Raw genomic sequence first — 15154 nt, 5'->3', positions numbered from 1 at the left:
TACTAATACACATTGGATGCATATGTGGGATACTACGACGCAATCCCAAACAGCCGGTCACTTCGTCCGACTCCACCTCCCATGTGCAACCCCCTGGCTACTGCCTTGCCATACGTCTCCACAAACCACGACCAGCGCACAGTATACTCGCGATGTCGATGTTGTTGTTTTCGTGCGGCTTTAAATGGCAGAGCGAACCACGCCGAATCTTTAGTCAGTGCCAGCATTTCAAACCGTTACGACAGCTTACGTTCCTCACGGAAAGAAAGAAAGGAAGCACAGAAGGAGCTACTACATTCTACTTCCACTAGTCCTTTCCCCCGCTGCAACAGGAAGCTGATATTGGTTCGAAACTGCCCCCGCCTAGTTTCGTAAAAAAAAAAAACGTATACTGCCAAGTGTCCCTCAGCATTTCTACAGAGCAGTGCTTGCGCCGGATCTGATTGAAGTGTGTACAGTGTATTGTAGTGTAGGAAAGAATTGTCGAATTTAGTACAAATTTTCCATTGAGAATAAGTACCTGATAAGCAAAGCTTAAAACCCGAAAACAACCAGCCCACAAGATGTCTGCATCACCAATCGCACGCCAAGCTTGCAGCCAGATGCAGGCCATTCCATCGAAGAGAGTTCTCATCCATGACGCCTCCGAATTACCGGATCTCTACTCGTCGACACCCGGTGGTACCCTGTATTCTACGACCCCAGGAGGTAAGTACCTACTGCGTTATCTTCAAGTAACACAGGAATTACATCTACAGAGGTACGCGTTATCCTGACCAACCACTGCCAGCGCCCAAAGCGTACTGTATCAATTGCTGAACGTACATGCTGCTAGCTTAAGGTAGTGCGAGTGATGAAGATACACACATTTGTCCTTCGAGCGTATCTCTAATGTTACGGCGCAGTTAGGCAAAGTGTGAACCATCACACCGGCAGGCTCGTCCTAAATGTATGTAAATTAATGCAAATTATGGTGCAAATGGTGGTTATGTAGGTTTCCGTATTGTGAAAAATTTGCAAATTAAGTGCTTACTGATATATCCCAAAAACCACGTGCTCGCCTCGAATACTCGAGTCAATGGTAGAAGCATCTCTTGGTCGCTAATTGGCACAACCAGTGGGAGCTATATTTAGCAGACTTAACCAACCCAACGATGTTTCACACACAGAGCTGATAGTCTCTCGCGAGCTAGAGTTTTGAAACTCGCGAAAAGAAAAGCGTTTACCAGTCAGCGCCGCACTTGGCCTGATCATCAATCTGCAATTCAATATCCAGCCGCAGCCAGTCTGGAACAAAGACCTCTTTTTCGAATCATGAAAAACGCATTACAGCTATCCCCCGAAGAACGCGTTACCCACTGAGTTGCACCCACCGCTTTTTCTCGGCGGGGTTTCAACCAGTCGGTCTGGTGTTTTGCATGTGAGTAGTGCCAATGGAGAACTAGTCACTCGCAGAAAATCAGAGCGCTCGGTTGAAAACCCACCGAGACAAAGCGGTGGGTAGAACTCAGTGGTTAACGCGTTCTTCGGGGGAAAGCTGTAATCGATGCGGCAGGAGGACGATCTTTTCGAACGACTTCTTTGTCCATCGAGTGAGACTACTAAATATTCATTACCATCATCGTGACAAATCTAGTGCCCGTACGCACGGAACTCGTTTTACCTGTTCTATCCGTCGTCAATCTGTGATCGAAATAGGGCCCGACATCGAATCCTGCACAACCAACCAGCATACTTTCCGTATTCATATGACTGGTGTATTGAGGTGTTGTAGATAGTCGGTCACGATCATTCAATCGAGTTTTTTTTTTTATTATAGGGTAGTACAATTTAAGCTTCTCCACTGTACCTCTGACTGACGTTGGCGATGGAGGCGATTGCTACCGAGAGCGGTCATAAAATTAAATTTACTGTTTGGAGCACTGCCGCTCAGCTGCTCATCATCATCGGTCATTTGGCTGGGTACAACATTAATGGTTGTTTTGTTTTGAAAATAGACCACACGTGTACGCACCGAGGGTTATGTTTAGGCGGATGCCTGTCGAGCTGATTGGGAGTGATGTTTTCGTTCTGGATCGCCTTGACTATCGCTAATGTTTGAAGCTTTCTTCAGTGGTTGACCGTTGAACTGCACCGGGCTATTAATTCCCCGTCTTAATCGGTTGACATGCAACCCATGAATGTTTTTCATTTTAAAAAATGTGAATCTCGGAAAAGCTAATGACAATTTCGGTCTGCTAATTGTAGAATTTTCAAACTGCAACTACAAGACCAATTTTAGAGTGGCTGTTGAATTGCAATGATGAATAAAACGTCATGGGTTGCCTCAATAATTTAATTGTGTCCACATTTCAGAATCATGGGCTGTCTATATACTACGTAGACAGTTAAGGGGTCCGAATGGCTACGGTCCATACAACCCAACAAACATTGAACTCTATTCCATGTGCTAGATGACGTTTGAGCAAGTTTTAGTTTGCATATTAGCGGGGTTCAAAATAAAAAGTGTTCAGATTACCGGGCGTCCTTTGAGTCTTTCGAGTTGTTTACCTCCAACTTAGTTTCAAATATTGTCAAAAACGTGAGTTGAGTGAAGATTGTTTTTCATTTTGTACTTTTTTTACACGGTTAGCGTTCATCGAATGCAAACAATAAATGACACGTAAAAGAATAAAAAAATCGGGACTTATAGGTACTAGATCTGTATTTTAGAAGTATTAGAACCGTAGCATATTTTTACTAGGATTAACCTAATGCCTTTTTTAACGTTTCTAATGCGCACACTTGGTAAAAGCTTTTTATATATGAATGTTGTTATCATTACTGTAGCCTTAACGTTCATTTGTTAAATACTTTCATTACTTGAGGATCAATAACACTCACGTGTTTAGATCAGTCTGCACGAAAGCTAACCTCACTTTTCTCCTTTATTTCGCTTCATCTTCTTCATGTTCCTAGTGACCACAACGAATGGGAATTAAAACAAACCTGACAGAACGGCGGGAAAATTGAGATTTCTTGCACTTGGATGCATATTTTCGTTTTTGACGCTTTACTTTTTATTCAATTTTGAACATAAAGAATACATCGCCTAGCCCGAAAAAAAAAATTACAGTGAAATTTTCAGTGGAAACAATGCTCTAACATTAATATTTATTATCGACAATAAAAATGATTGTTATAATGTTGTACCCTTCCGAAAACGGCAAAACTGCTACCTAGCTGTACAATGAATGTACATAATAAAATGTTGTTTTTATTGTATTTTTCATTTATTTTATTGTTAACATGATTCGATCACGAACAATAATGAACAATTCTATTACAATAAAAAATATTGTTACATTAAATATTGGTGTGTTTTCATTGTGGGTTACTTCACGAACAATAAAAATAAATCTGATTGAAGCATGCAGACTATGAGAGGGTCTACACTGCCAATGTAATCAAGATAGGCGCTGCTCGTATGGCTCTTGCTTTGACAGTTCGTTTGGCTCTATTCGTTGCCAAGTCAATTGAACGCCTACGACCAGATCGGTTTGAGTTGAACTCAACTCTCCTGCCTCATCTAAATCCCGCTTAATGCAGACCTTTTCCGTATACAGTCAATAATCATACAATAATAATAAAAAAAAAATCCACCACTTGAAGATGTCAGGAATTAACTCTCAGGTGGAAGCATATTTTCATGGGCGATTCTCTCCAGTTGAATGCATTAACTTATCAACGACGCTCAACCACCAAGGAGACGTGACCTAGAGAGATCGAGTGCAGGGGAGTTTTTTTTTTATCTAGTTCGTTTATTTGGAAGGCTCAATCGCGTTAGCTTTACGGAGCCGATAATTCATTGTTCACTGTGTGTAACAAAATTCACTTAATTCTATGTCTAGTAGGAGTTGGGCCGATTACTCGCGGCTTACTCGAGGTTAGAAGGGTACATTTTCGAAGGATAGGATCAGGGGAGGAGCTTGGGGTAGGGTTTCGTTGTCTCATCAGAGCGTTGTCGCCAGTATGAACGGTAGTGCTGTTCTAGCTTCGTCCGGAGTTCGACCGGCTATGGTGGGTGACCAGTGGGCGACGATGAGACTCATCGAGACGGGGGGACAAGACAAACAAAAACTAATAAAGAGAGACAAAAGACAAAAGGAATTAAATTCTTATACTAGACATTTGAAGAAAAACATAAACGGACTGCATATAGCAGAGATCACGGGTTGCCAACACGTCTCTGATAGGAACATAGGGTTGTCTTCCTTGGGCCTCGAGGGTATTCAAAAGTCGCTCTCTGGCGGCGTCATTATCCGTACATTGCCAAACTGCGTGTTCGATGTCATCGTAACCGTTTCCACACCGACAGATGTTGCTGTCCACGAGGTTTATTCTATTGAGATGAGCATCTAGCGAGTAGTGGTTGGACATAAGTCTACTCATCACGCGAATGAAGTCACGACTTAAGCCCAAGCCTTTAAACCACGCTCTCGAAGAAACATTAGGAATAATTGAATGTAACCACCGTCCAAGATTTCCAGTGTCCCAATCGGTTTGCCAACTCGAAAAGGTACTCTGACGCACTAAATGGTAAAATTCATCGTGTGAAATTTGCCTGTCATACAATTCGCCTTCCTGCGCGCCCACCTTTGCGAGAGAGTCCGCCTTCTCATTGCCTGGGATTGAGCAATGTGAGGGGACCCATACAAAGGTAATCATATATGATCTTTCGACCAGCACACAAATCTGCTCCCTTAGCTTTGAAAGGAAATAAGATGAGTGCCTACCTTGTTTCATCGACCGAATAGCCTCAATCGAACTGAGACTATCCGAGAAGATGAAGTAATGGTCTGTGGGCATATTGGAAATCATCCCCAATGCGAAGTTGATTGCTGCCAGCTCAGCAACAAAAACGGAACAAGGTTCCTGAAGTTTGCGGAAGGCGCTAGAGTTTTCATTGAAGACACCGAAGCCAGTGGATCCATTGAGACGGGACCCGTCTGTAAAATATCTTTTCATGCAATTGACTTGTTGGTACTTTTCAGTAAAAATACGTGGGATAATAATAGGTCGAAGTTGATCGGGAATCCCATGAGTTGCTTGTTTCATGGTCAGATCATATTCAATTGAGGAACTGCGATTGGTGAAGTGAACACGGTCTGGAGTATAACAAGGAAGACACATATCTGATGATATGTAGTGGTGGTAGATTCTCATAAATCGAGATTGTGTGTTCAACCCAAGAATTTCTTCAAAATTAGCAATTATAAGTGTGTTCGTCACTCCGCATTTGATTAGTATTCTGAGAGAGAGCTCCCAGAAACGGTTCTGGAGGGGTGTTACTCCTGCCAGAACCTCGAGACTCATGTTATGCGTTGAGTGCATACAGCCTAGAGCAATACGCAGACAACGATATTGAATTCGTTCCAATTTTATTAGGTGACTTTTTCTTGCCGAGAGAAAGCAGAAAGAGCCGTACTCTAGAACAGAGAGAATTGTTGTTTTATAAAGCGTTATGAGGTCTCCCGGATGAGCACCCCACCATGTGCCGCAAATTGAACGGAGAAAGTTGATCCTCTGTTGACATTTTCGCTTCAAATACGTAGTATGGGTATTCCAAGTGCACTTTGAATCAAACCAGACCCCAAGGTACTTGAAAGACAATGATTGAGTAATGTTTCTGCCCAAAAGATTAAGATGCATTTGGGCTGGGTACCGCTTTCGAGTAAACACTACCAGTTCAGTTTTCTGCGGCGAGAATTCGATCCCTAGATTCATAGCCCAAGAAGACAAGTTATCTAAGGAATTTTGCAATGGTCCTTGCAAGTCCACGGCATGTGGACCTCTTACGGAAACCACACCGTCATCTGCAAGTTGTCTTAGCGTGCATTGTTCTGCCAAACAGTTGTCGATATCTTTGACATAAAAGTTATAAAGAAGAGGGCTGAGACATGAGCCTTGGGGCAGGCCCATGTAACTAATTCTGGAAGTTGTCAGTTTTCCAAGAGAAAAGTTCATTTGCTTTTCTGACAACAAATTGTACAAGAAATTATTCAAAATTCCAGAAAGTCCACATCTGTGCAGATTGTCTGACAGAATTTCAATGGAAACTGAATCAAAAGCCCCCTTAATGTCCAAGAATACTGAAGCCAATTGCTCCTTGTGTGCAAAGGCCAGTTGAATATCTGTGGAAAGCAGCGCTAGACAATCGTTTGTTCCTTTGCTCTTGCGGAACCCAAACTGTGTATTTGATAGCAAGTTATTTGATTCGACCCAGTGATCGAGTCTCCGAAGGATCATTTTCTCCAACAATTTCCTAATGCACGAAAGCATAGCAATCGGACGGTATGAGTTATGGTCAGACGCTGATTTGCCAGGTTTTTTAATGGCTATTACTTTGACCTGTCTCCATTCAGGCGGTACAATGTTGTTTTCTAGCAAGGAATTGAATAAATCTAGCAAGCGTCTTTTAGCGATATCTGGGAGATTTTTCAGAAGATTGAATTTAATCATATCGCTTCCCGGTGAGGAGTTGTTCGATGAAAGAAGAGCCATAGAGAAATCCAGCATTGAGAATGGTCTATCCAGAGAGCCGCCGCTAGGAGACGCTTCTCGAAGAATATTTTGTGCTGGAACTGAGTCCGGACAGACCTTTTTAGCGAAATCGAATATCCATCGGTTGGAGTATTCTTCACTCTCATTGAAAGATGAGCGGTTACGCATGTTGCGAGCCACCCTCCACAAGGTGTTCATTGAGGTTTCTCGTGAGAGTCCCTCGACGAAATTGCGCCAATAACCGCGTTTTTTTGCTTTGATTAATTGTTTCAGCTTTGTCTCAAGCTTTGAATATTCCTCGAAGTAAGTGGAGGTTTTGTGTCTACGAAAAGCTTTGAAAGCATCAGATTTTTCTACATACAATTTTGTGCATTCTTCGTCCCAACCAGGTGTGGCTGGTCTCCTTTTAAAGGGTGCACTTGGAACTTTTCTTTTTTGTGCTTCCAGTGAGCTTTTGTAAATCAAATCGGCTAGGAATCGATATTCTTCCAATGGTGGAAGCGCATCTATTGATTCGACACCGATTGTCACCGCCGTTGCATATTTCTGCCAGTCGATGTTCCTTGTAAGATCAAATGGAACCCGAGATGGTTCTGCAGAGTGAGGGCCACACTTTATTGAAATGATGATTGGCAAATGATCGCTACCATGGGGATCATTGATAACCTTCCACTGACAATCCAATGATAGCGATCTTGAACACAAAGATAGGTCGAGTCGGCTTTCTCGAGCCGGAGGTTTTGCTATACGTGTCGCTTCACCAGTGTTCAAAATAGTCAAATTGAAATCGTCACATAAATCGTAAAAAATAGCCGCTCTATTGTCGTCATATAGATCGCCCCACCCAGTACCATGGGAGTTCATATCACCCAGAATTAATACTGGGGATGGAAGAATCGAAACTAGATTCCAGAGTTGACTACGGCTAATGGAGGTTCTTGGTGGAACGTATACTGAAGCTATGCAAAGATCTTTGTTCTTCACATTTATTTGGCAAGCGACGATTTCGGCGCCTGATAGAGCAGGAAGGGAAATTTTGTAGAAAGGGTAGCACTTTTTGATCCCTAAAAGTACTCCTCCATAAGAATCGTCTCTATCCAGGCGAATAATGTTAAAATCGTGGAAGTTGAGTTCTTTATCGGAAGAAAGCCATGTTTCACAGAGAGCAAATATATCACAATCAGAATTGTGAAGTAAAAATTTGAACGAGTCTAGTTTAGGCACTAGACTACGGCAGTTCCACTGTAGCACAGTGATCATATCTTCAACCTCGTTCGACGAATTATCCATCGAAAGATATGATTGATGCAAGGAGGGGCCATGAAACAGTCAATTGCTTAAGATATGATTCTAATGTTGGAAGCAAGGCAGAAACTAAGCTTCTTAGAGGGTCTTGTATGTTGAACATGTTTAATATGAATTCCACAATGTCCGAAAAAGCTAGCAAACCTCGTTCGGACTTGGATTTCTTTTGAGAAGTTTGAGGAGCAGCTTTTTTATTTTTTTTATCTTTGTTGGGCAATGGCGGAAAATTCTTGCTGCATCCAGGGATTGGATCAACAGGAGCCTTCGGTTTTGTTTTTTCATCCCCATTACCCTGGGAAAGTGCAGGGGAGTTGGCTTCCATTTCTCACAAGTTTCGGATCGAATCTCAATCCATAACCAGTAAAAAAAGGACTCACCCGTAACAGACATTACCACCCCCTTCCCTCCCCGGAGCGATGTTTTATTTTTTCGATTAATTTTTAAAGTCGATAAAGTAGATCTGTCAAGCCAACATATACACTCTAAAGTACACTGTTATTTTTTTTAATCAATAAATTCGCCAACCAACAGTAAAATAACAATAATATATAATGTTATTGAAAAAAAATTATATGGGGAAATCACGAAAATTTCATTGTTAAGATACTTAACAACCCCCCTTTTTTATTGTAAATTTTCCATTTACCATGAAATTTACTGTTTTGTACAACATAAATCAAGGTAAATTTATTGTAGACGTAACAATATAAATCATTGTTAAGACAATAATTTTTGGTCTTATTGTTACATTGTTTTTTATTGTATTTTTGTTGTTATTTTTTTTCGGGCTATTATAGCGATTTTTTTTTCAATCGGAGTTGGAGCCAGTCAGTGCAAGCCTGAAACCTGAGGTGGCTTCGTGGTCGTGCGATGAGCGGCGTCACCCTTCGTTCAGACGTATTGTGTGTGTGTGCCACAAAATGAGGATTCGATTCCCGCTCCCAGCCGGTGGAATTTTTTGTAAAAGAAAAATTTCCCTACTGCCTTTTTGGTGTTGTGTGTTGTCCGTTTTCTAGTCTTATGGTGCCAATACACACTGTAGCCAGCGGAAGACGAGAGCTGTCAAATTTTTGTTATTGCAACATAAATAACCAACAGAAAAGCGAGTTTCTGGTAGCCCTATTTGTTGTTGTGTTTTGATTCTGTCATATGCCAGATGACGTTTGAACAATTCAAACAAATTCAGATTAAGAACGGTCAGATTACCGGGGTCTACGGTATTGCAAAAATAAAGAAAGTGCAGGTTAGATTTAAAAACTCACCTGCTTTTTTTACATAAACACATCGATTGGTTGCTATGGTTGTGAAGACATCGAATATCAAATGTGTACATTTAAACTGGAACGAATCAGTACATGCATGTTTGCTTGTAAATTGCAACCGGTGTATTTTGTTTACATTGTGAACATGTTCTCCACTTAAAAAACGTTGAATAGGTCTGTTCCCGTACATTTTGTCATTCAAAATCCACTCCGGTGGCAGAAACGATATCCTCAAACATTTTGCTTGAAGCCAAAGTTTTTGGCTCTTTGGTTCGAATATCTTTCAATCTAAGACAGCTGATGCAAGCATTGAGCAATTCTCGGTTACTTTTTCAAAGGGACGTATCAGCTTTTGTAAACAATGCATTTGTTCGTCGATTTGGTATAACTGGTAATACGCATGCTAACACTACCATCAGATAGAGGTCATTCTCCACTACCTGATAGTGGTGTTAGTATACGTGGGCGAGCTACCAGCTAATCCAAATCGACGATCAAATGTATTGTTTACAAAAGCTGATACGTCCCTTCGGAAAATTAATCGAGAATTAAGCTTTATTCATAGAAATCTCGATTACTTTTTCAAAGGGACGTGTCAGTTTTTGTAAACAATGCATTTGATCGTCGATTTGGCGATGTTCGATTTGTTGACAAGATCGAGTGTTCATTGAGAAAATCAGCTCGAAGTAACTTGGCAGCTATTTGTTGACAAACAATCCCAAGTAAATTTGAAATTTGTCCGGAAAGCACCACTTCTAAATAGATATACTAATCAGCTTCCGTCCTTGAACGAAGACTTAACAAACATTACCTTGCTCTCATTTTTTTCGGACGAAATGTTTCCTGAAGTCTTAAAATAGATTTCTAGAACTTTTTTTTCCTTGTGATGTAAAACTATAAATATACTATAGCTCAAACTGTAAAAAAAACCACACTGATAAGAAGTAGTCTGATTGGTGTCAAACGGAGTGACATAGCACAAGAGGTGTGTCCATTTATTTTTGCGACTGCTCAAATTTTAAAACTTGTACATTTCACCGCTTCTTTAAAAGCGTCTATCATCCTGCCGTCATAGGAACAATTGGGTTAATTTTCTCGATGAAACCAGTTTTGCTTCCGCTACCTGCGCAATGGTGGTGGTAATAATTTCACCGCATGTTGACGATGTCTCGGTAAGATAGCTTTTAACGATTTCAATTTAGGCAGTTTCTAGTAAACAGTAAACAGTTACAATGATTTTCAATTGCCTTACGCTATCTTGATACAAAAATAGATGTAAACTGAGCAATGTATATGTACGATGTCACTCAGTTAGCTTTTAATAAATCGTTGGAAATCTAACGTAATTCGATATTTTCGCTAGCCTGATAATCCCTTCGTAATTCAATTAAAAAAATTACACTATAGGTACATTAATTTAGTGTTGAATCACTAGACTAATAAGTGAAAATTGTAGAAAGCTTCTATTCTTCAAATCTTATTTCGTTCAACGTAGTTTTTGTTTCATAAGTTTACTATATAAAAACATGGCATTGAGATCAACATTTAGAGCAGTCCTTGTTTACATAATTTCTTAATACTCGTAAGAAATCAGTCAACGGCCCCCGAGCAACAGTGGTTAGCGAATTACGACGTTGCAAATTTACTACCATCAATGACGGACCATTTATCTTATCTCGCTTTAGTCAAATAAGCTACCTTACGACTACGCCGAAAAAAACGTATCTCACGCACATTTTATCGTGTCAAATGTACCTTGAATATCTTAAATAGAGTAGACTGTGATGCGTCTCTTACTTCTTGGGGCGTGGTTTCGCTCACCATGGTTAAAATAGAACCATTAGAAAAGATAGGCAAGCCCAAAAAATCATATCGCGTGCCTACATTTGACGCCAAAAATTACAGTGAAATAATTCAGCCCTGTTCACGCAATGTACGCAATCGGTGTGTTCGTTCTTCCTGTTACGTGAGTGACAAAAAAAAACATAAAAGAGAGCTTAACGACGTGTTCGGGGTATCATCCAAACCATTTGTGTGATAGTTTACCCATCCGGGAGACAGTTCGTTTATGGTACTTGTTTATTAGGGAACGCACTGTAAAATGTAAGTAAACAGTGCAGTCCTCTTGTCCCCAATGTGAAGAAGAATGCCCCATGTTTAATTATAGCACCATCTGCGGGTGGAAATGGAACACACAACACAAGGTTAATATCGGCTTTGCTCCTCACCGCATAGCTGTCAACCGAAAGCATTTCTATGGCTTCAGAGGTTCTTGAAACAGAAATCGATTGTTTTTGTAACTAGGAAAAGGGAAGAGTAATTTATGGAAAAAAAAATCGTGTTGAAAAATGTTGCAGGACATTTCGAAACTTGGCACCGATCGTGGTGCTAAAATTATCGCACAAGGTTCCATTGCACTTTGACTCGGTTAATCCGTTTGTCTTACGATTCAAAGAAAGTAAACAGAATCTCGTTATAGACGCACGTCACCCGGTAGCGATGACGGCTGCTTGTTCGGTGCCTTTGGCAGTTTAATTAGCGTTCAAAAACACACTACAAACAACTTAATGGCAATGATGTAAAGGCAACACCCGACCAAAATTAAATTTAGCCACATTCGAACCGCAAATACGGAGAGCGTTTTCCGACAGTTTCGCATTTTTCGGATAATTTGTGCATAATCATATAATGGAGGTTTTCCTGTTTTCCTCCTACGACCGCGTGGTGGATTCAAGTCTGATTTGATCACGTGGCGAATTCGTTGAGTCGAACACAAATTCAAATTTTGTCCAGTAGGCACACCTTATCTTATCGGCCGCTTTCGGTTTCATCTTCGTTCTTTCACGACGGGCTGTTGTAAATATTTCATTGAAATAGATTGATGGTAATGGCGAAGTTTGCAAATTTCCTAGACCTCGTCCATTGACGTAGAGTAACATCCTATCGCAAGGTCAACACGTTTAACCAGAAGCGACTGGCTAGAACTGGCAAAGCAATCTTCAGTCTGCACGTTTGTGCACGAATCATCTACGGTGGCCTCGATTATTCCATTGTAAAGCTTTATACGACCTCAGCAGATAACGCCTATCACTTCGATTTAGTTCAATTTCAAGCATTCATCTGACGTTCGCTAATCTAATCAACGCTCCGTCTTCTCGCTTTTTCAGGTACACGCATCGTCTACGAACGTGCCTTCATGATGAATCTGAAAAACTCCCCTCTGGCACGCACCCCACCGTCTAACTTGAACAACCTACCTCTCAACATCCTGCGGAACAGCCCGACTGGTGTCACTGGCAAGCCCAAGGCACAACCCCAGCAGCCGCCAAACTCAGTACCCAAGTTCGATGAGCATCAGGAGCAGTTCGACATGGACCTGTAGATTTTGCGCCATCGATGGGGTTCTTTGTTACTAATGGATAATTCAAGTTCTATACGTTAAGCTGATCCACGATATAAACTTTATAAGTTTATCCTACTTTGTAAGATTAATGTTAAAGCTTTGCAACACACCTATAAAGAACACACTGATTCGAGGAAACGGGAAACAAAAATGCATTCATCGTAACGATGATAAAGCCCACGTGCGAAGACTGCTACTAAATCCATCTTTATAGTGAGCTCTGGCAACCCCAAGAAGCAAGACAGAGTACTTATGACGCCTTGCAAGAGTGCACGTTCGAGTGAGAGGTCATTCTGTTTTGTCGAATTAGAGGTTAATACTTATTCTATTCTTTCTAATCGTGCGTATCCCCCGACGACAGTCAATCCTGTCAGCGCCATGCCGTGCTGTCACTGGCCAACATGTGCGGGAAGTTTGTGATACTGGGTGGCTGAATCAACAACCATCCATCTTCTAGGGAGTAGAGATTGGTTTAGAAGAGAAAAACAAAAATCAAAACCGTTTAAGTATCAGAAAATACAACATTAGCTGTTAGCCATTTTGAGTGGAATTGAAATTGACACCATCTTCCAAAAATAATTGTCACATTTTTCTTGAGCCATTTCATTTAGGTGGTACATAGTTGCTTTTCGACTTGAAGATTAGGTTTCATAAAGCTATAGGAGTAATGGTAACAGATGATAACCAATTGGTGTAAAAATTGTCTCTGCAATTGCAAAGTCAATCATTATACGATATCACATAGCAATAAGTGACAAGTATGAATAGAAACATGATGATGTTTGTTTTTCTTTTGTTTTAATGTAAATGTTTTGTTGTATGTATTTGAATAAATGATCCTATTTGTAATGCTACAACTACTTCTACTACTACTATGACTATTACTAGCAGCCGACAGAAGATCATATGCAGTTTGAATCTAATTCAATCACTTTTTTAAAAGCACGATGCAATGATATTTTACTTGATTACAGTTAAACAAGATAATAAAAAACACAAATATGAATTGATATTTATAATTATTGAACACTTATCCGAAATCCAATGACAATATGGGAAGGTTCCCGAGACATTGAAACTTTTGCATTGGGTGTCCATAAACTACGAATACCCCCTAAAATATCATTACCAGAGACTAACAATTTTGACCTTATGTCACATAGCACTGTATCGCAAGAACCACAAGTGCTACCTCAGTCCGCATCGTGCTCTCTTGCCGTGCGGATCTATTTGCTGTTTGCTGAAGGAAGTTTGACGGTTTGACTGCTACCTAAAGCTACAACAAATTTAAACAGCACTTTTCAGTGCTCAATTTGACTCTTATTCCTCTTCGATCCTTGTTTGGACCCTACCCGAGGTAATCCTTCTTGGATATCGATTTGGAAAATTCCTCTTCGATCCTTCAGATTCTTATAAAGGGCGAACACGAAATTATTGCGACACCGAAAATGTCATGCCAATTTTCTTATAATGTTTAGAATCAAACCAAAATTTTAGGGTAGTTTTATACATATATTTACTTCAAAAATCAAAAGAAAAGTTAATCGATGGAGCCTTGAGTGTAAAATTGAACGCATTTTCGCTTGATGTCCTCCATCAAAGTCTTTACAGTGTCATCCGGTACCAGTTTCTCAGTTTTTTTTTTCCATTTTCTTAACATGTCCTTTTCGTCTTTGACTGTCTTCTTGCTCTTCCGAAGTTCCCGCTTCACTATTGCCCAGTACTGCTCCACCGGGCGCAGCTCCGGACAGTTTGGCGGATTCATGTCCTTTGGAACAAAATGGACAGAATTGGCCTCATACCACTCCAGGACACATTTAGAATAGTGGCATGATGCCAAATCTGGCCAAAATAGCGGAGCTTCGTCGTGCTGCTGCAAGAACGGCAAAAGGCGCTTCTCGAGGCACTCAGATTTGTAGATCCCGCCATCTACTGTGCCCTTTGTCACGAAAGGCTCACTCCTCAGTCCGCAAGAGCAGATGGCCTGCCAAATGAGATATTTGGAGGCGAACTTTGACATTTTCTTCTTCTTAAATTTGTCGTCCACATCGAACTTGCTCTTGCCGGTGAAAAACTCCAACCCCGGAATTTGCTTAAAATCGGCTTTTATATACGTTTCGTCGTCCATCACACAGCAGCCATATTTTGTCAGCATCTTCTCGTAGAGCTTCCGTGCCCGAGTTTTAGCCGTCGATTGTTGCCGCTCATCGCGGTTTGGGAAGTTCTGTACCTTTTATGTATGTAGTCCAGCTCTCTTCTTTGCATTCTGGACGTAGCTCTGCGACATGCCGATCTTTTTAGCCAAATCACGGCTTGAGACGTTGGGATTTGCTTTAATCATCCGCTTCACCTTTCCCTCCGTCTTTTTGTTCTCCGGTCCCGGTTTTCTTCCAGCTCCTTTGCCGTGGTCCAACGTCAACCGCTCCTGGAACCGCTTCAACACTCTGGAGACGGTTGAATGGTGAATGTTCAACATTTTTCCCAACTGCCGGTGCGACAGGTCAGGAAATTCCAGGTGTTTGGAAAGAATTTGTTCTCTCAACTCGCGTTGGTTCACCTCCATTTTCGTTGAATCGAAAAACACGACTTCAAGTTTGACAGCATGTACACAATACACATCAATGAGAAAGTGTGCTAAATT

At 41.0% G+C, this 15154-nt stretch overlaps 1 protein-coding gene across 1 annotated transcript; it reads left to right on the top strand.

Annotated features, from left to right (window-relative positions):
• Window positions 1-204: 204 nt before the first annotated feature.
• On the top strand, window positions 205-13519 carry Thor (thor). The gene is made up of 2 exons (XM_065234900.1): window positions 205-708; window positions 12278-13519. The coding sequence occupies exons 1-2, from the start codon at window positions 564-566 to the stop codon at window positions 12490-12492; spliced, it is 360 nt and encodes a 119-aa protein (XP_065090972.1). The 5' UTR covers window positions 205-563; the 3' UTR covers window positions 12493-13519.
• Window positions 13520-15154: the final 1635 nt, after the last annotated feature.

This window comes from Ochlerotatus camptorhynchus, unplaced genomic scaffold, assembly GCF_037179485.1.
Source record: "Ochlerotatus camptorhynchus isolate MF236.1 unplaced genomic scaffold, CSIRO-AGI_Acam_v1.1 ptg000038l, whole genome shotgun sequence".
In the NCBI taxonomy this organism is placed as follows: domain Eukaryota; kingdom Metazoa; phylum Arthropoda; class Insecta; order Diptera; family Culicidae; genus Ochlerotatus; species Ochlerotatus camptorhynchus.
This window is presented reverse-complemented; position numbering and strand designations above follow the sequence as displayed.